The 20,228-nt window shown below is 46.0% G+C and overlaps 1 protein-coding gene and 1 non-coding gene across 3 annotated transcripts in view; both read right to left on the bottom strand.

Annotated features, from left to right (window-relative positions):
- Nucleotides 1–19,549, bottom strand: part of KANSL2 (KAT8 regulatory NSL complex subunit 2) — a 24,625-nt gene extending 5,076 nt beyond the window's left edge. The window contains exons 1-8 of one of the 2 annotated variants that reach the window (XM_062203756.1): nucleotides 19,475–19,549; nucleotides 18,714–18,972; nucleotides 17,791–17,969; nucleotides 17,269–17,383; nucleotides 12,316–12,479; nucleotides 11,601–11,767; nucleotides 9,755–9,851; nucleotides 1,551–1,804 (exon numbers count right to left, since the gene is read on the bottom strand). In XM_062203756.1, coding sequence (XP_062059740.1) covers nucleotides 1,551–1,804; nucleotides 9,755–9,851; nucleotides 11,601–11,767; nucleotides 12,316–12,479; nucleotides 17,269–17,383; nucleotides 17,791–17,969; nucleotides 18,714–18,964 — 1,227 coding nt within the window. In that variant the 5' untranslated portion in view covers nucleotides 18,965–18,972; nucleotides 19,475–19,549. The remainder of the gene's footprint in view (nucleotides 1–1,550; nucleotides 1,805–9,754; nucleotides 9,852–11,600; nucleotides 11,768–12,315; nucleotides 12,480–17,268; nucleotides 17,384–17,790; nucleotides 17,970–18,713; nucleotides 18,973–19,474) is intronic. The other variant, XM_062203757.1, reaches the window with a different exon arrangement.
- Nucleotides 9,524–9,660, bottom strand: LOC133769271 (small nucleolar RNA SNORA2/SNORA34 family). Its single transcript, XR_009867162.1, has one exon. It is a non-coding gene; the product is annotated as a small nucleolar RNA SNORA2/SNORA34 family (small nucleolar RNA).
- Nucleotides 19,550–20,228: the final 679 nt, after the last annotated feature.

The following is a 20,228-nucleotide window of genomic DNA, read 5'->3' as shown; positions in this document are numbered from 1 at the left end:
TAAAACTACAATGGCAAAAGTACAAAACTGTTTTATATAGCAGGTGGTTAAAAACTGGTGAAACAGGAAAAGTAAAAAGGTCAAAAAAGAAATGGCTCTAGAAATTATCAGAAAGGAAGTTAACCTAGTATGTGTATATACAGACTACAAAACATGCGAGTTTCCACACATACATTAGTATTTGAAGAGAATTGCTATGTAACACTTATATAAAATAAAGTGGTAGACAAAAATCACTAACTAGGGCTATACACTTACTCTCTTCAACATAACCTCACTGGAAGTTTGGGAAGCACTGGAATATGTCGCCTCTAAGGTCCTTTCTACTTCTCAAACTTGGTCAATCTATGAAAGAAACTTTTTCTGTTTAATTATTTGAGACAGAGAGGGCTCCAATCCTCTGGTGCACTCCCCAAATGCCTGCAACAGCAATGACTGGGCCAGATCAAAGCCGATAGTCAGAAACTTAATCCACATTTCCCACATGGATACCAGGGACCCAACTACTTGAGCACCTCCCAAGGGTCTCCATTAGCAGGAAGCTGGAGTCAGAAGGTAGAGTCAGGACACAAACCCAGGTACTCTGATATGGGATGCAGGCATTTTAACCAATATCGTAACCTAATGTTGCTCACTCCCCAAATGGTGTCAATAGCCAGGCCAAAGTCAGGAGCCAAGAACTCCATCCGAGTCTCCCATGTGCTTGGCAGGGACTCAAAGTTTCTGAGCCATCATCTGCTGCTTCCACACATATCTCAGCTCCACTCTCAACTCCAGCTTTCGCTAATACACAACCTAGGAGGCAGCATATGGTGGCTCAAGAATGTGGGTCCCTGCACAAGGAAAGCTCAAATGGAGTTCTGAGCTCCTGGCTGCAGCCTAACTCAGCCTGGACAGACTTGGACTGAGTCCTCAGCTCCCAGCTCCAGCTCAGCCCAGTCCCAGCTGGTGTGGGCATTTGGGGAAGTAATCAGCAGACTGGGGGAAGGGGTACTCTCTCTACCCCTCAAATAATTTAAATGTTAATTAATTCAGCCACAAAAAAAAAAAAAGAATGATATCCTGACACACACTACAACATGGATAAGCCTTAAAAAACTGCTAAGTCAAAGAAGCTGGACAAAGACCATATTTATACACTGCCCAGAATAGGCAGGTTTACACATGAAAGACAACCAGTGTGCTGACAGGGTACAGGGGAGGAGAAATGAGGAGCGACTGCTAATAGGCTTTGGCTTCCTCTTGGGGCTGATGGTTGCGGAGCTTAGGAACATACTTTAGAACACTGACTCATATGCTTTCAAAGAGCAGACTTTATGGCATCTGATTATATCTCCAAAAAGGTAAGAAAAACAGCAAGAAAAAAAAAGGCAGAAGAAAAAGGATAGGACAGAACTCTCAAAATGAGCACATTAACATACAAATATAACCACACATCTTATCACTTCAATTCTCCTGACCACAAAAAAAAAAAAAACTACCTTATTCTCACCACCAATAAATAAGGCCTTGTCTCCAGGGCCAAGCAGAGCAGAGCTTCTCTAACTTACATCACTGAACTCCAGAGGTAAACTCTCAGTGGGCTGAAGCTCAGAAGCACTCAAGTACAGATCCGTGGGGCCGGCTTCCAGATCGTCTGGCACAGACAGTACCTGCTCGGGCTTATACATCTGAGGAGGCAACTGGAAGTGCAGTGGGCAGCAGGGATCCTCAGAGAGGCTTACAGGAACCGGCTTGTTGCAGGGAACCTCTTCAGATCCCTGGCAGCATTTGAAGAGAACCTGATTCGTATCCTGACAGATATCTGGAGAAACGGTCAAGGGAAATAAAACAGGATCTATGAGAGGTACAAAATAAGACAGAGTTGTCTACCCATGTAAAACTCAAGGTCTAGACTACAGTAAATAATTTCAAATACATCTGATACAGAAAACCAAATGCAACTGGTAATTTTCAAAGTTACTTCTCAAAACACAACTGTCATTTACTAGCACTTAATTCTCAATCAGTCCTCACTTAACTCTCAATGAGTCCTCAATCTCATTAAATCAAGGACATCACACCTGTTCTCTCTTAGGAGAATGTTAGGTAGGGCTGAGCAAACAGCACTAGTACTCCTAGGAAATTAAGAGCTATTCAAAAGAATGACATTGTGGCAAATACAAATATCTTACATAAATCAGCAGAAGATGGCCCAAGTGCTTGGGTCCCTACCACCCATGTGGAAGACCAGTATGGAGATACTGGCTTCAGACTTCAGCCTGGCTGGGTCCTGGCCATTGTGGCCATTTGGGGAGTAAACCAGTAGATGGAAAATCAATCTCTCACTCTCTCTGCAACTCTGCCTTTCAAATAGATAAATCTTCAAGAAAAACAAAAGGAAAATGATAAATATGCTTATAAGGGCCCATAGTACTCCAGAACATTCAATTAAGAATAGTTATATTTCCAAGATGGCAAAGAAGCTGTTAAGATGAATCAAAACTGAGATAATTGGACAAAAATAATTTAAGTTCAAGTTACTCTACAAATATTTCATGCAAATGTTAACATTTCCCAAAAGCTTACTACATAGCTATTTTCCCTAGCTTACTAAATGATATTTTACTTAAACTTGAAATTATCTATAACTACAAAACACAATTTTTTTTTTTTTTTTTAACAGGCAGAGTGGACAGTGAGAGAGAGACAGGGAGAAAGGTCTTCCTTTTGCCGTTGGTTCACCCTCCAATGGCCGCCGCGGTAGCGCGCTGCGGCCGGCGCACCGCGCTGTTCCGATGGCAGGAGCCAGGTGCTTCTCCTGGTCTCCCATGGGGTGCAGGGCCCAAGCACTTGGGCCATCCTCCACTGCACTCCCTGGCCACAGCAGAGAGCTGGCCTGGAAGAGGGGCAACCGGGACAGGATCGGTGCCCTGACCGGGACTAGAACCCGGTGTGCCGGCGCCGCAAGGCGGAGGATTAGCCTGTTGAGCCACGGCGCCGGCCTACAAAACACAATTTTCCGCAAACTGATTATATAAGGATTACAGAATTATAACTTTCTTCAAAAAAAATTTAAGGTAATGTTGCTCCTGAAGATTTACCTGAAAGGCAGAGTAAGACAGAAAGATGTCTTCTGTCCACTAGTTCATTTCTAAATGGCTGCAACAGCCAGGGCTTGGCCAAGCCAAAGCCAAGAATCAGGAACTCAATCCAGGTCTCCCATGTGAGTTGTAGGAACTCCAAGGTACTTCAACCATCACTCACAGCTTTCCAAGCACATCAGCAGGGAGCTGAATCACAGCAGACTCAAATTGGCACTCCAATATAAGATGCAGGCAACAGCACATTTGCACCAAGGTCTGCCCCTTTAAAATCACTTTTAGAAATAAAAAATCGGCCGGCGCTGTGGTGTAGCAGGTAAAGCCACCACCTGCAGTGCCAACATCCCATATAAGAGCCGGTTCGTCCCAGCTGTTCCACTTCCGATCCAGCTCTCTGCTATAGCCTGGGAAACCAGTAGAAGATGGCCCAAGTCTTTGGGCCCCTGCACCCATGTGAAAGGCCTGGAGGAAGCTCTTAGCTCCTGGCTCCTGGCTTCAGATCAGTGCAGCTCCGGCCATAGCAGCCAATTGGAGAATAAACCAGTGGATCAAAGACCTCTCTCTCTGCCTCTCCTTCTCTGTGTAACTCAGTTAAGAATAAATATATAAATAAATCTTTCAAATAAATTAAAATAAATATCTTTCGGCCGGCGCCGTGGCTCAATAGGCTAATCCTCCGCCTTGCGGCGCCGGCACACCGGGTTCTAGTCCCGGTCGGGGCACCGATCCTGCCACGGTTGCCCCTCTTCCAGGCCAGCTCTCTGCTGTGGCCAGGGAGTACAGTGGAGGATGGCCCAAGTGCTTGGGCCCTGCACCCCATGGGAGACCAGGAGAAGCACCTGGCTCCTGCCATCGGATCAGCACATTGCGCCGGCCCCAGCGCGCTACCGCGGCGGCCATTGGAGGGTGAACCAATGGCAAAAGGAAGACCTTTCTTTCTGTCTCTCTCTCACTGTCCACTCTGCCTGTCAAAAAAAAAAAAAAAATCTTTCAAGTAAATTAAATATTTAAAAAGACTAAAAATAAAAAACCTAGTATAATTCTAACTTTTAGACCAAATAAACCTACTTAGGGCCAGCACTGTGGCACAGTGGGTTAAACTGCCACCTACAATGCTGGCACCTCATTATGGGTACTGGTTCAAGTACTGGCTGCTCTACTTCCAATCCAGCTCCCTGCTAATGTGCCTGGGAAAGCAGCCAAAGATGGTCTAAGTCCTTGAGCCCCTTGAACCCACATGGAGACTCGGATAGAGCTCAAGGTGCCTGGCCTAAGTCAGCTGTTGCAGGCATTTGGGAAGTGAACCAGCAGATGAAAGACCTCTCTCTCCTTTCGTCCCTCTCTTAACTCTGCCTTTCAAATAAACAAATCTTTTCTGGGGGAAAAAAAAAGCCTTCCTGAACAAAGCTATTTCTTTCAATCTATACTTAGAAATAACTAGCCACTAAAGCAGGATTGCACTGTGGCACACTGACACTGGACACCAGGAAATGCTGTGTTGTATGCAGCGTCCTCTTCTCTGTTCACCACATTGAATAGCCCCTACTCAAATTAGGACAGCCAAAACTTTGTACACAAATGCCAAATGGCAGACAACATAGCCCGAAGTAGACAATCACTACGCTGAAGGAACAGCAGACAGTCCAAAGTATTTATTCCTTAAACATTTGAACCTCAGGGCTGGCATGGTTGCACAGGGGGTTAAGCCACTGTCTGCAACACCATATCCCAAATAAGTCTGCCAATTCGAGTCCCAACTGCTCCATTTCCAATCCAGCTCCCTGCTAACAGGCCTGGGAAAGCAGCAGAAGATGGCCCAGGTACTTGGGCCCTGGCTACCCATGTGGGAGACACAGATGGAAGTTCCAGGCTCCTGGCTTTGGCCTGGCCCAGCCCTGGCCATTGTGGGGAGTGAACCAGCAAATGGAAGGTCTCTCTCTGTCACTTCCTCTAACTTTGCCTTCTAAGTAAATACATAAATCTTTTTTTAAAAAAATACATATGAGGCCGGCGCCCTGGCTCAACAGGCTAATCCTCTGCCTTGCGGCGCCGGCACACCGGGTTCTAGTCCCGGTCGGGGCACCGGATTCTGTCCCGGTTGCCCCTCTTCCAGGCAAGCTCTCTGCTATGGCCCAGGAGTGCAGTGGAGGATGGCCGAAGCACCTGGCTCCTGGCTTTGGATCAGCGCGGTGCGCCGGCCACAGTGCGCCGACCGCGGCAGCCATTGGAGGGTGAACCAACGGCAAAAGGAAGATCTTTCTCTCTCTCTCTCTCTCTCTCTCTCTCTCTCTCACTGTCCACTCTGCCTGTCCAAAAAAAGAAAAGAAAAAAAAAAGAAAATACATATGAATCTATTGGGAACAGAGTTGTGCTCTACAGGCTGAAGAAAACTTGAGCATTATCTAATATATTAAGAAGCCTAGTTTTATATAAATAATTTTTTTTTTTTTGACAGGCAGAATGGATAGTGAGAGACAGAGAGAAAGGTCTTCCTTTTTGCCATTGGTTCACCCTCCAACGGCTGCCACGGCCGGCACACCACGCTGATCCGAAGCCAGGAGCCAGGCACTTCTCCCGGTCTCCCATGCGGGTGCAGGGCCCAAGGACTTGGGCCATCCTCCACTGCCTTCCCGGGCCATAGCAGAGAGCTGGCCTGGAAGAGGGGCAACCGGGATAGAATCCGGCGCCCCAACCGTGACTAGAACCCGGTGTGCCGGCGCCATAAGGCGGAGGATTAGCCTGTTAAGCCACCGCACCGGCCAATAATTATTAGTATTTAAAATGCCAATCCACTGAATTCAATGTTTCAATCCAGGGGCCAACGCTGTGGCATACAGGTAAAGCCACTGCCTACAGTGCCTGCATTTATATGGCTGCTGGTTTGAGTCCCAGCTGCCCTACTTCTGATCCAGCTCTCTGCTATGGCCTAGGAAAGCAGTAGAGGATGGCCCAAGTCCTTAGGCCTCCGCATTCGCATAGGAGACCCGGAAGAAGCTCCTGGTTCCTGCCTTCAAATCGGCCTAGCTCCAGCTGTTACAGCCACTTGGGCAGTGAACCAGCAAACATCAGACCTCTCTCTGCCTCTGCTTCTCTGTAACTCTGCCCTTCAAATATTTTTAAAAATCTCGGGCCGGCGCTGTAGCTTAGCAGGCTAATCCTCCGCCTTACAGCGCCTGCACACTGGGTTCTAGTCCCGGTTGGGGTGCCGGATTCTATCCCGGTTGCCCCTCTTCCAGGCCAGCTCTCTGCTATGGCCCAGGAAGGCAGTGGAGGATGGCCCAAGTCCTCGGGTCCTGCACCCGCATGGGAGACCAGGAGAAGCACCTGGCTCCTGGCTTCGGATCAGCGAGATGCGCCGGCCACGGCGGCCGTTGGAGGGTGAACCAACGGCAAAAGGAAGACCTTTCTCTCTGTCTCTCTCTCTCTCTCACTATCCACTCTGCCTATCAAAAATAATAATAATAAAAAATAATAAAAATCTTTAAAAAATGTTTTAATCTGAACTTTTTTCATAGGACTTGAAGGACTCACAAAAATCTCTTATTTAATAACACAATAGCCTGGAAAAAGCCTTTCCCCATCTTCCTCCACCTCTTATCCTTTCAGAAGGGGACAACAGACAAAAGGAAGGGAACGGTTGACCTACAACTAAGAGTCTGGGTCCTTCACTTTCAGTCCAGTGCTGTCTCCATTAGACCAGAATATATACAGGTCACCAATGGCAGTCGAGTCTTTCTCTGGGATAAGGACTTAAGGAAGGGTAAGTGACTTAGGCAACCACGGAGTGGAAAAGAAAAGAGCATAAAAGGAAAAACACTCCCCTTCTCTTTCAAATTTCATTTCCAACTTTGCTTTTTAAAATATTTACAATCTATTTGAGCATAGTACTTTAAGAGACATTTAAAATTATACTTAAAATCTGTAGACTGTGTTTTTTCCTTTATAAAATTCAAGCCACCTTTAAAAAGAAAACCTAGGAAGTATTTAAAATACAGCAAAAATAGGGTATTCACAACCCCATCATGTAAAAATAGTCACACTCATGTTACATTCCTTCCCAGTATTTCATTCCATGTAGTTAGCAAAACCTATTCTCAGGGCTAGAGCTGTAATGTAAGTGGCTAAAGCCACCAACCACAATGCTGGGAGCCCATATCGATGCCGGTTTGTTACACCTTCCATCCAGCTCCCTGCTAACAGCCTTAAAGCCCGAAAGGATGCCCCAAGTGTTTGGGGCTCTGCAACCAATGAGGGAGACCTGAATGAAGCTCCTAGCTCCTGGCTTTGGCCTGGCCTGGCCCAGTACTTGGCTGTTGCTGCCATCTGGAGAGTAAACCACAGGATGGAAGATCTCTGTGTGTATGTGTGTGTGTGTGTGTCTCTTTCAAATAAATAAAATTTTTTAAAAATCTACTTGACAAAATCCCTATCCTATTTTTGTCACTATAATTTTTCTGCTATTAGTAAATTTTATAAAATATGCCCCACATTATGCTGTGCCATGATTTACTTCCTATTCCCATCTCTAAAAGTGTTAAGGCTGTCACTAGTTGGAAAAATATTTTATGTAAAAATATTGATCTACAAACAACCATCATCTTAAATTTCCAGCGATGAAATTACCCTATTGAATGATGTACTTTGAAACTGCTTTCCAAATAGCTTACATCAATTTATATTCCCACTGGCAGTCTTACCCACCTTTGAAATTCACTCATTAAAAATTAAACTTGGCGGCATGCGTTTGGCCTAGTCAAGATGCCTACATCCCTTATCAGCACAACTGAGCCAAGAGTCCCAGCTTCCCGCTGAAATGCCCCCTGGGAGGCAGTAATGGTGGCTCAGGTAGTTGAGCCCCTGCCATCCACATGGGAAGCCTGGATTGATTTCCCAGTTCCCAGCTGTGGCCTCAAAACTGTCCATTTTTGGCATCTGGGGAGTGAACCAGCAGAAGGGAGCTCTCTGGTTTTTTTTAAAGATCTACTTATTTATTTGAAAGGCAGATTTACAGAGAAACAGGGACAGAGAGATAGCTTCCATCTGCTGGTTCACTCCCCAAATGACCACAATGCCCAGGCTGAGCCAGCCCAAACAGCCAAAAATTCCAAGTCTTCGTGGGTACCAGGAGCCACACACTTGAGCCATCTAACACTACTTTCTTAGGCACATTAGCAAGGAGCTAGATCAGAAGTGGACTCAGCCGGCACCACGGTTCACTAGGCTAATCCTCTGCCTGCGGCGCCGGCACCCCAAGTTCTAGTCCTGGTTGGGGCACCAGATTCTGTCCCGGTTGCTCCTCTGTGGCCCGGGAAGGCAGTGGAGGATGGCCCAAGAGCTTGGGCCCTGCACCCGCACAGGAGACCAGGAGGAAGCACCTGGCTCCTGGCTTCGTAGTGGCCATTTGGGGGCTGAACCAACAGAAGGAAGACCTGACCTTTCTCTCTGTCTCTCTCTTACTGTCTAACTCTGCCTGTCAAAAAAAGAAAGAAAAAAAAAATGTAAATGTTCAACAAAATTTTTTTTAAATTTTTAACTCCTAAAATATAAAATACTTTGTATCTCTTGTCAGACAAATGATTTCTGGCAAAAGTTATGCCTCTCTAACAAAAATCATCTATTTAACTACTAATAATGCTTTTACTATGCAAAAATTCTTAATATATAAGCACAATAAAGATGTACTTTCGTGGCCAGCCATGGCTCACATGGCTAATCCTCCACCTGCAGTGCCAGCATCCCATACAGGCACCGGGTTCTAGTCCCGGTTGCTCCTCTTCCAGTCCAGCTCTCTGCTGTGGCCTGGAAGGGCAGTGGAGGATGGCCCAAGTGCTTGGGCCCCTGCACCCACATGGGAGACTAGGAAGAAGCACCTGGCTCCTGGCTTCGGATCGGTGCAGCACCAGCCGTAGCAGCCATTTGGGGAGTGAACCAACAAAAGGACTACCTTTCCCTCTGTCTCTCTCTCTCTCTCATTGTCTGTAACTCTACCTGTCTAATTAAAAAAAAAAAAAAAGACTATTTTAAAAAAATAATGTACTTTCACAACAAACAATTCAAAAAGTTTTGCAGCCCAATGATAAATACAGTTCTAGAGTAGAATCAAGAGATGTTATGGGCAGTTCAAAGGCAAGTTAAATTTAAGAAGAAAAAACAGCATCTTATGTTTTGAACCATTGTTACTAATTTGAATGAAGTTTAAAATACATAAGAGTCTTGATTATACAAAACTACAATACTGGAAGTTCACAATGCAATATCAACATCATCCTTTTGTTTTGGGTGGAAAACCCACCATTCACATTTTTTGCTAATAGTAATTTTACAGCATTATAATCTGATGAACAAGTCAAATCAAGAATCCAGAGATAAATACAAATCTTTTAGAATCCCAGTACAAAGACGAAAAATAAATATTAGCCCACATCTATCACCAACAACTCCATTGTTTCTTCCCAATGAATTGACCACTACATTTCAGAAGTTCTGAAATGGTCAACAGACCATAGAAAGACATTTCTTTAGGCTCCTGCTTGAAACCAACCGCTTCAGCAAACTGCTGGTCTTGATTCAGGGCCAAAGTAAACAAAGAGCTTCAATTAGACAAACCAGCAGATTCCCACTAGCTCTCAGTCTAGCAAGCAAATCACAGCCTGAACACAGTAAAAGGATACGAGTAAGGCAGTGTCTGGTCATAGGAAGAGACTGATTGGAACAGCGAACATCATCCACAAAGGCTAAACACCTCTGACTAGAACGAGTGGTATGGGCCTAAAATGGAAAAAAATAGATAAACTCTTTAAAGAACATACAACCAATTATGATGAAAAGAATTATAAAGTGCATCCTTACAGGGTAGAAAATTCAACATCTAATAAATGAAATCACCAATATTACACACAAGAAAAAAATGCAGAGGGTGGGCATTTGACATAGCAATTAAGACACCTTTTGCGTTTCCCACACCCCATACTGCAGTGCCCAGGTTTGCATCCCCCACTCTGCTTCCAATTCCAGCTTCCTGCTAATCTGCACCCTGGGAGGCAGCAGGTGATGGCTCAAGTGTTTAGGTCCCCCAAGCCCACATGGGAGATCCAGAAAGAGGTTTGGGCTCTTGGCTTCGGCCTTGCTCAGCCCAGGCTGTTTAAACCATTTGAAGAGTGAACACCAGCAGATGGGAGATATCTGTCTTGCAAATAAAATCAAAAATAAAATTTAAAAAAAAAATAACAAATTCAAGAATGATCATGGGCCGGCTCCATGGCTCACTAGGCTAATCCTCTGCCTGCAGCGCCGGCATCCCATATGGGTGCTGGTTCTAGTCCCAGTTGGGGCGCCGGATTCTGTCCCGGTTGCTCCTCTTCCAGTCTAGCTCTCTGCTGTGGTGCTTGGGCCCTGCACCCATGTGGGAGACGAGGAGGAAGCACCTGGCTCCTGGTTTTGGATTGGTGCAGTGCGCCGGCTGTAGTGGCCATTTGGGGCTGAACCAACAGAAGGAAGACCTTTCTCTCTGTCTCTCTCTGTCTATAACTCTCTCTCACTGTGTAACTCTGCCTGGCAAAAAAAAAAAAAAAAATGATCACGGGCCCAGCGCTGTAGCACATCTACCTGCTGTAGCACAGTGGGTAAAACGGCCCCATTCAGTGCCAGCAGCCCATATGAGCACCAGTTTGAGTCCCAGCTGCTGCACTTCCAATTCAGCTCCCTGCTAATGCACCTGGGAAAGCAGAAGATGACTCAAGTCCTTGGGCCCCTACGCCCACATGGGAGACCTGGAAGAAGCTCCTGGTTCTTGACTTTGGACTGGCTCAGCTCCAGCCATTGCAGCCATTTGGGGAGTGAACAAATGGATGGGCCATTTGGGGAGTGAACAAATGGATGGAAGACCTGTCTCTTCTCTTTCTCTAACTCTGGTTTTCAAATAAGTAAATAAATCTTAAAAAAAAAAAAAAAAATCACTTCTTATAAACCTAACTTCCTTACGTTCAACTGCTTCTGTTCTATTTTCTCACTCTTTATAACAAGATTGTCAAATAAGTTAGGCTTAACCTATGCTTACTTCTGAACTGAAGATTAGAGATCTATCCCAAATAATAAATCTGCAGATAAGCTATTATGTGATCACAGGGGTAGTCAGAAGGGGACTAAGATTGGAACCCATGTCTCCTGACATCTAGGTTAGGTGCCTTCATTACAACCTAAGTCTAGTGAGTGAGATTACAGAGCCAGGACTGAATATAGTATTTTAACAACACTCCAAACTTCATAAATAAAGGGATTGTATATATACCTTAAAGCAGGAGTATGGAATACTTGGCTGCTAAATAGCACCCACTAAATCATTTGGTCTGTCCCTGTCAAGGCAACTGTACGTGGGACTCAAAATTGAGTAAACCTACAGCAGACTTAATTTTTAACTGGATAATTTTGGATGGCCCACAAATGACATTATAAATATCAAAATGGCCCTTGACAGAAAAAAAGGTTCCCCCACCCCTAAAAGGTATATACGCCAATCACCTGTTGAGCGGCCCCGTCTGTGGCTAGCATTCTGCGTTCCTTCAGCTGCCTGTGTAGTAACGCTTCAACTCCATAGCGCTGGCGATACCGCCGCAGACATTTTAATCGTTTCAAATTCTCACGTTCTTTGGCCAAAAGTCCCTCTGGGCCAGTCAGGAGACTACCACCTGGGAAATCCCAAGAGTCAAGATGTTATTTGCCAAGCAATCCACAAAGGATATGTCTGCCAATCAACAAGAAAAGTGGGAAATGGACTGTGGCACAGCAGGTTAAGCTGCTATCTGCAGTCCATATGGGCACCAGCATGAGTACCAGCTGTTCCACTTCCGATCCAGCTCACTGCTGATGTGCCTGGGAAAGTAGCAGAGGATGAAACAAGTGCTTGGGGCCCTGCACCCATGTGGGAGACCAGGAAGAAGCTCCTGGCTCCTGGTTTTGACCTGACCCAGCCCTGGTCATTGCAGCCATCTGGGGAGTCAAACAGCAGACGAAAGATCTTTCTCCCTCTCTCTGTAATCTTTCAAACAATAAATAAATCTCTTAAAAAAAAAAAAAAGAGAGAGAGAGAGAGAGAGAGAGAGGAAAATGGCTATAAGATAAGCAATCCCAAAAGCAAATTCTCCCCTACTCCAGGTACTAAGACAGAAATAAATCTAATTACTACCAAATCCACATGCTGAATCCACAACAGCTGTGGTACTGGCATAAGACTTGCCTAGGGCTTCATGTTCCACTTTGCGGTTATGTAAGTACCGGCGCTTCTTCTCCTTCAGCAGATGCTGAAGTCGTTTAAACTGGTCAATGTACAAAGACTGCAAACGAATCAGCTTCTCGCGCATAATCAGGGCCACTTCTTCGGCTGTGTAGACACCAGCATGTCTGGAATAAAACAGAGAATCCAGCAAAGCATAAGAAAACATTGTAATAAAAACCTAAGCTTAGGAGCCAGCATTATAGCACATCAGGTTAAGCTGCTGCTTGCAACCCCAGCACTCTGTATCAGAGTACCAAGTCAACTCCCAACCGCTCAGCTCCCAACCCAGCACCTTGCTATTGTGCATGGGGGCTGAGAATGGCCCAAATATTTGGCCCTGCCACTCACATGGGAGTTCATGCCTCCTGGTATTCATCTGGCCCAGCTCTGGTTGTTACAGCCATTTGGGGGAGTGAACCAGTGCGTAGAAGATCTCTCACCCACTTCTCTTTCAAAAAATAAATAAATAAATCTTTAGAAATAACCAAAAAAAGTGAAGGCGTGAAAGTCTATAAATTTTTACTAATCCATGGTTGCAGTGTTTTAATCATTTAAAATAGAATAATCTCTAACAAGTCAGGACATCTTAAAGTGTAGACTAGGGCTGGCGCCGCGGCTCACTAGGCTAATCCTCCGCCTTGCGGCACCAGCACACCGGGTTCTAGTCCCGGTCGGGGCACCGATCCTGTCCCGGTTGCCCCTCTTCCAGGCCAGCTCTCTGCTGTGGCCCGGGAGTGCAGTGGAGGATGGCCCAAGTCCTTGGGTCCTGCACCCCATGGGAGACCAGGAGAAGCACCTGGCTCCTGCCATCGGATCAGCGCGGTGCGCCGGCCACAGCGCGCCTACCACGGCGGCCATTGGAGGGTGAACCAACGGCAAAAGGAAGACCTTTCTCTCTGTCTCTCTCTCACTGTCCACTCTGCCTGTCAAAAAAAAAAAAAAAGTGTAGACTAAAAGTCTACATACGCATCAGTATACTTTAATTAAAGTATAAAAGATACCAATAACAAATGATTAGAACTTCTGATTTTTTAGAAAGCCTATCAGATGGGGCCCGCGCTGTAGCATAGTAGGTTAAACCTCTGCCCACAGCACCGTCAATCCATATGGGTGCCAGTTCGAGTCCCAGCTGCTCCACTTCTAATCCAGCTCTCTGCTGTGGCCTGGGAAAGCAGTAGAAGATGGCCCAAGTGCTTAGGCCCCTGCAGCCTCATGGGAGACACAGAAGAAGCTCCTGGCTCCTGGCTCCAGATTGACTCAGCTCCAGCCATCACAGCCATTTGGGGAGTGAAGCAGATGGAAGACCTTTCTCCCTGTCTCTCCCTGCCTCTCCCTCTCTCTGTAGCTCTACCTCTCAAATAAATAAAATCTTAAAAAAAAAAAAAAAAAAAGCATATCAGATACTTGAGCTATCACAGACCCCTAACCAACAATCAAAATGGCCTACAAACTACTCAGCAGTTTCTTGACAGTAACCCAAGTCAATCCTTAATAGCCAAATCCACAAAGGTCCATATCAACTTTAAACTTTGCTGCCAATTATAAACAGAACTCCAAAGCATGCCAGTAACCGATGCACTGAAAACTGTCCTATTTCTGATTTTTAAAACTCAAAATTAAAAGATTAACTTCAAATTTTAAAGGTCTTAGGTTAACCAAGTCTTTTTTTTTTACAGGCAGAGTGGACAGTGAGAGAGAAACAGAGAGAAAGGTCTTCCTTTGCCATTGGTTCATCCTCCAATGGCCATCATGGCCGGCACGCTGCGGCTGACGCACCGCGCTGATCCCAAGCCAGGAGCCAGGTGCTTATCCTGGTCTCCCATGGGGTGCAGGGCCCAAGCACTTGGGCCATCCTCCACTGCACTCCCTGGCCACAGCAGAGAGCTGGCCTGGAAGAGGGGCAACCGGGACAGGATCGGTGCCCCGACCGGGACTAGAACCTGGTGTGCCCACGCCGCTAGGCGGAGGATTGGTCTATTGAGCCACAGCGCCGGCCAGGTTAACCAAGTCTTATCAGGCCATTCCACTAACAGAAAACTTAAGTTCAATATATACCATACCTTAATACTAAGTTTCATATTTTCAGAGAAAACATTTCCTTTATTCAAAATTTGGTAATACAAAAAAAAATCACATATCTAAATTAATTTTAAGTTAAAAAAGTATGTTCTCTTAAAAAATAGCTGTTAAGTCACTAGAATACACAAAACAAAATTAACTTTAGGGCTGAAATCAAGTTTCTGCCAAAATAATTTCAAAATAATTTTTATAAACGGGAGGGGGCCGGTGTTGTGGCACAGCAGATTAAGACTACTTACAATGCTGGCACCCCATACTGGAGTGCCAGTTCAAGTTTGAGTCCCAGCTGCTCTGCTTCCAATCTAGCTCCCTGCTAATGCACCTGGGAGAGCAGTGGAAGACAACCCAAGTACTTGGGCCTCTTCTACCCAACATGGGAGATGAGAACCAGATGGAGATCCGGGTTCCTGGCTTTAGCCTGGGCCAGCCCCAACCGTTTCAGCCATTTAGGGAGTGAACCAGTGGATGTAAAACTTCCTGTTTGTTCCTCTAACTATGCCTTTCATATAAACAAAATCTTTAAAAGGGGGTGCGGCACAGTGGTGTAGCAGGTAAAGCCACCGTCAACCTGTACCGGTTTGAGTCCCAGCTGCTCCACCTCTGATCCAGTTCTCTGCTATGGCCTGGGAAAGCAGTGGAAGATGGTCCAAGTCCTTGGGCCCCTGCACCTGCGTGGGAGACCCAGAAGAAGCTCCCGGCCTCAGATCGGTGCAGCTCCAGCCGTTGTGGCCATCTGGGGAGTGAACCAGCAGATGCAAGACCTCTTTTTCTCTCTCTGCCTCTGCCTCTCTGTAACTCTGCCTTTCAAATAAGTAAATAAATTTTTTTAAAATGTCCAAGGAAGAATCAAGAACACATAAAGAAAATAAAAAGAATTTCATTAAATGAACACACTATTAATAAGCTAATAATGTCAACATATTAATTTATAACATTTAACAACTCAATGTACATCCCAAAAATGCATGTATTTAGTGGGTCAAATTCTTTTTGGACAACCTCACTAGGAAAATTAAGCAGAGTCTATATAATTTAGTTGCCTAACAGTTAAGAATATTTGGAGCTTTATTTTCCCCTTTGAGTGTCTTTCTTCTTTGAGACTGCTATCAATTACCTTAGTCCTTTTGGCATTTTTACTTCTCATAAAATTGACTGATATTCTGGATTATACAGCAGTCTCTTGCAAATTAATGTATAAGAATGTGTCCCCTAGAGACTAAACCACTCTCCTGACAAAATCAAATTTCTGGACCTTCAAAGCTTAGTTTATTTACTGCATCAAAGGTCAGGCATTTTCTGACTGCACAGAGCACACACATCTGTAAAGTAAGTCCGGTCGCCCCGAATAACAACGGGGGCAAAAACATGTTCCATCTAAGTTACTACTGTGAAAGAATCCTGCTAGGAAACATTCCCTTTCAAACAACTTAGATGGACTTTCTAAACTAGTACTTCCTGAATAGCTGACTACCCTAAGATTACTCAACAGCAATGAAAGAAATCATTCTACTCAGAAAATGTCACCAGGGGCAACACTGTGGCGCAGCAAGTTAAGCCACCACTTAAAATGCCATCATCCCGTATCACAGTGCCAGGATGAGTTCTAGCTACTTCTCATCCAGCTCCCTGCTAATGGCCTGGGAGGGCAGCAGAAGATGGCCCAGTGCTTGGGCCTTGGCCACTCACATGGGAGACCCTGATGGAGTTTCAGAGCTCCTGACTGTTGCAGCCATCTCTCTCTTGACCTGCCTACCAAATAAATACATATTTTTTAAACAGGAAAGAAAATGGGGCTGCTGCTGCAGTGTAGCAGGTTAAGCCTCTGCCTGCAATGCCAGCATTCAATCTGGGTGCTGGTTCAAGACCCAGTTGCTTCACTTTCCATCCAGTTCCCTGCTAATGCACTTGGGAAAGCAGCAGAAGATGGCCCCAGTGCTTGGGTTCCTGCACCCACATGCAAGACCTGGAAGAAGCTCCTGGCTTCCGTCTAGCCCAGCCCCTGTCATTGAGGCCATTTAGGGAATGAATCAGCAGATGGAAAATTGTGCTTCTCTCTCTTTCTCTCCCTCTCTGCCTTTCAAATAAATAAAAAATAAATCTTAAAAAAAAAAAAAAGAAAAAGAAAAAATGTAAGCTAAGTCAGGGGTTTGGCACAGCAGTTAAGACCACCACATCCCATATTAGAGTGCCTGGGTTCAATTCCTGGCTTCACTGTGTCCAGCTTCCAGGCAGCAGGTGACAGCTTAAGTATACTTGGGTCCCTGCCATCCTCCTGGGACTCCCAGATCAACTTCCTGGCTCTCAGCTTCAGTCTGGCCCAGCCTCAGCTGTTGCAAACATTTGGGGATTAAGCCAGGCAGGGAGATCTCAGTCACTTTGTCTTCCAAATAAAATTTTTTAAAAATCCATTAACATAGAGTTTTGCAAAATAAGTAGCTATTACTCCAGTAGAATCACCTCATTATTCCTGAGGTTTAGGCCAAAAATCTGTTCACACCCATTTTCTCTTCTCTAATCCACGCTAAGAATTTCTCAACCCACCACCCACTCTCGTGACCCAAGAAATTTCCTCTTTTCTCCCCTCTGTTTTCTTATGTACAGAATCTAGTGTTCAAATTTTTTTCTAAATTACAAGACTTCTAAAAATGAATTTCATCCTGCCTTGAAGCAAGATGGTGAAGAACCATGAGGCTTTGGATATGCGAAGCTATCACTGCTCACAACAGCTATCTTGCCCCCCTCCTAAGGCTATTAATGAATTAACAGCATGCAGCACTACATTCCACATACTAACTAGATAAAATATTCAAAAGCTTTTGTGGAGTTACAACTTACTTTAGGGGATCTTCTTGATCACTGTCTATGCTATCAGCTTCACTGTCAGGGTCACCTCTCCATGTCTGATCCACAGTAATGGGTTCCTGCTCCCCATCACTCCAGCTGTCTTCATCTGAGGCAAGGGAAGGAGAGCAGCCATAAGACTTCCCACCTCTGTAACTCCACCACACAAAACTAGGTTACTTAACATATCAACTCAATACACAGGCACTGGCAAATAAAAATGCAAGTATACAGCGCAGATAAGATTATTTACAACTCAAGAGATCCAAAAAAGTCAACTTAAAAAATTATTATTCTTTCCTGAAATAACCTAGCAAAGTGCTAAGCATAAAAACAGCAATGAAGGAAGAGTTACCAGCTCAGGAAAACAAACCAAAAGCAACACTATTTCAGATTTGAAAGAGTTGGTGAACATAGCAATCCTGGAATTCTCACCAGATTCCCAATAAATTAACAATATTGCCAGCACATTCAAGGCACCACCTTCCCTTTTCCACTACAGGGAAAGGTCCTTACCCAGGATGCGGCTGGCTTCACTGCGGCTACTTTCTGGAGTCTGGGAGCCCAGCTCCGACTTGGCATATGAGCTCAGCTGACACAGGAGTGTTTCACCCACAGGCCCTGGGTTGGTCTTCTTCATCTGAGCATGAAGCGCCAGGGCATTTCTGCGGGCATGTTCCACACAGAAGGACACCCTAAGGAGACAAAATACCAGTATTTCACCATAGTCCTGGATCCTCAAAGCATTTTTAAGCAATTCAAAAGACTATTTTATTCACTTCTCAAAAGGCCAATGAGTCAGAGGAATTTAACTGGCCCGAGATCAACTTAATTGTATTAAAGGAAAATGCAGATAACATAACCCGGCGTTCCAGCCAGCAAACAAAACATTCCAACTATGAAAATGTTGACATCATCTTGAAACAAATCAAAGAAATTCACTTTTCATCTTTCAATACTGGTTCCGGAAGACACATTTTAATGCCAATCCACTGCAGGTTAATAAGATATAACACACAGTTTTAAATTAGAGGATATATACAAATGAACAACCCGTTATATTTTTTGCAGGGACGCCTCTGAAGTCATGAAGCCTCTTCCAGATTACACACACACAATTCGGCATATTATTTAACAAAGTTCACAGACACATCAAAGAGCCATACACCCCAAAATAACAGTAATTTTCAGCATCCCTTCATTTTCAAGAAAAGGGGAAAGACTCCCTTCATTTTCAAGCTAGACTGAAAGTAATTTCAATAGACTGAAAGATCCAAATTGAACTAAGTGACTCCAGTGTGTTTCCGGTTTTCACTATTTTAGTAATTTTCCAAGGATACATGCATAAGCCCGGTTTCACAAGGGCGTGACCGAAAACTCCACAGCTATGCAGAAGTCAACATCCCAGCACATTCCCTAAGAGGCACAAGTCTGCATACCCATCCTTCTTCTCTGGTTTCGGGGCAGCATTGGGACATCTTTTTCCATTCTTGGTCGAGATGTAACTGCACTGCTTGAAGGGCGCATTCTTGTCTTCAAGGATGTGCTTAATGCAAAATTCCTGCCCTTCCAGACGAGGCTGAGAGCACGGACGATGAGTGAACGAGCAAGACAGGGGCTCCTGAGACCTGGGCACCGGGGTGATCCTACCCCGACTGGTTGGCAAGACGTGAATCCGAATCCTATTCATACCAAAACCTGTAGAGTCACGCACAAGATCCAAGAGCCCTCAGCGCTCCTGAAAACTCCTGCCGCCGCCACCACCCCCCTACATCCGGACGGACCACGTGCAGTCACTCGGCCTCGCCGGCTTCGCTCCCAGACTCCGGCCGCCCTCCCGGGCACTTGCACACTCACCTCCCCGCCGAGTTCTCCCTCCAAGCCCGGCCCGCTGAACGCCTGTCCACGGCTCGCACGGCGGCAGCACGAGGCGAGCGCCGCAGGTTCGCGCCCGCCCCGCCTCCCCTGCGCACCGCCTTTGTCCAGGCCCGCCTCACAGCTCCCGCCCGGCCCCAGCGCCCATACAAGCGCCATTTTGTCCTAGGACCCTGGGCACCGGAGAACCAGGCTCCTGGGAGCCTACAGGAAAGGGGAAGGGTACCGACGCTGATACAGACGGGGCACCATGTCTGGGCCCACAGACGGGGGTCTGCAGCAGCCCACCGACGGGCACGAAGACCCAACAGCGCCGCCATCTTACCTCCACTGCCGCGCTCTCCGGAGGAGCTCGCCCTTCTCTGGCCGCGCCAGCCGCTCCTAACTCGGCCCGGCTCCTTTCCTGGCTCCTAACCGTTGATTGGCTACTGCTCCGCTGTAGCCGTGTCGCCATTGGCCGAGGCGCACTACCTATCAAGCCTGGAGGGGGCGGAGCGCTGAGAAAACGCGCGCTTCAGGTGGCTGAGATGAACTGTCCGTCAGCAGCTCCGCCCCAGGAGAGTTGCCCTGCGGCGGGCTGCAGCGTCCGCTGGCCGGGACTGTTGATTTTCTTCAAGACGTGGGTCGGCCCCTGTGCTTGTGGTCTTGGGCTGCCGCCCCCTCAGCTTCCTTACACAGCGGGTGTAAAATCGGACAGAAGGACTCTTAGTATTTATATATGACAAAACTAGCTTTCTTTTATGAGTTCAGTACACGTACACGATGAACCTGAGGAAATTCAAGTATCAATTCATTTTCCAAAGCAGCCCTAAGGAGCAGAGGACCCGGGAGCACAATGGGCTATCTGAACCCAGCTATCATCCTGCGTTTTACTGCCTCTCACACGGTGGTGTGGAGCACTGGGCTGAAAATAATAGGAGTTTGGGGTTAAGCCTTGCTTCTCCTAAACTGTGCCCTGATAGCCTACACACCTTCCACAGGCCCATGTTAAGTAATTCAGGTGTTATAGAAATGACACAATACCTGCTTCCAGCACACATGCTCTCTCCAGATCTTTCTTCCTCACCCTGTCTCCTGAT

The sequence above is a fragment of the Lepus europaeus genome, chromosome 10 (assembly GCF_033115175.1).
Source record: "Lepus europaeus isolate LE1 chromosome 10, mLepTim1.pri, whole genome shotgun sequence".
NCBI lineage: Eukaryota > Metazoa > Chordata > Mammalia > Lagomorpha > Leporidae > Lepus > Lepus europaeus.
Note: the sequence above shows the minus strand (reverse complement) of the source record. Positions and strands in the feature narration are given on the sequence as shown.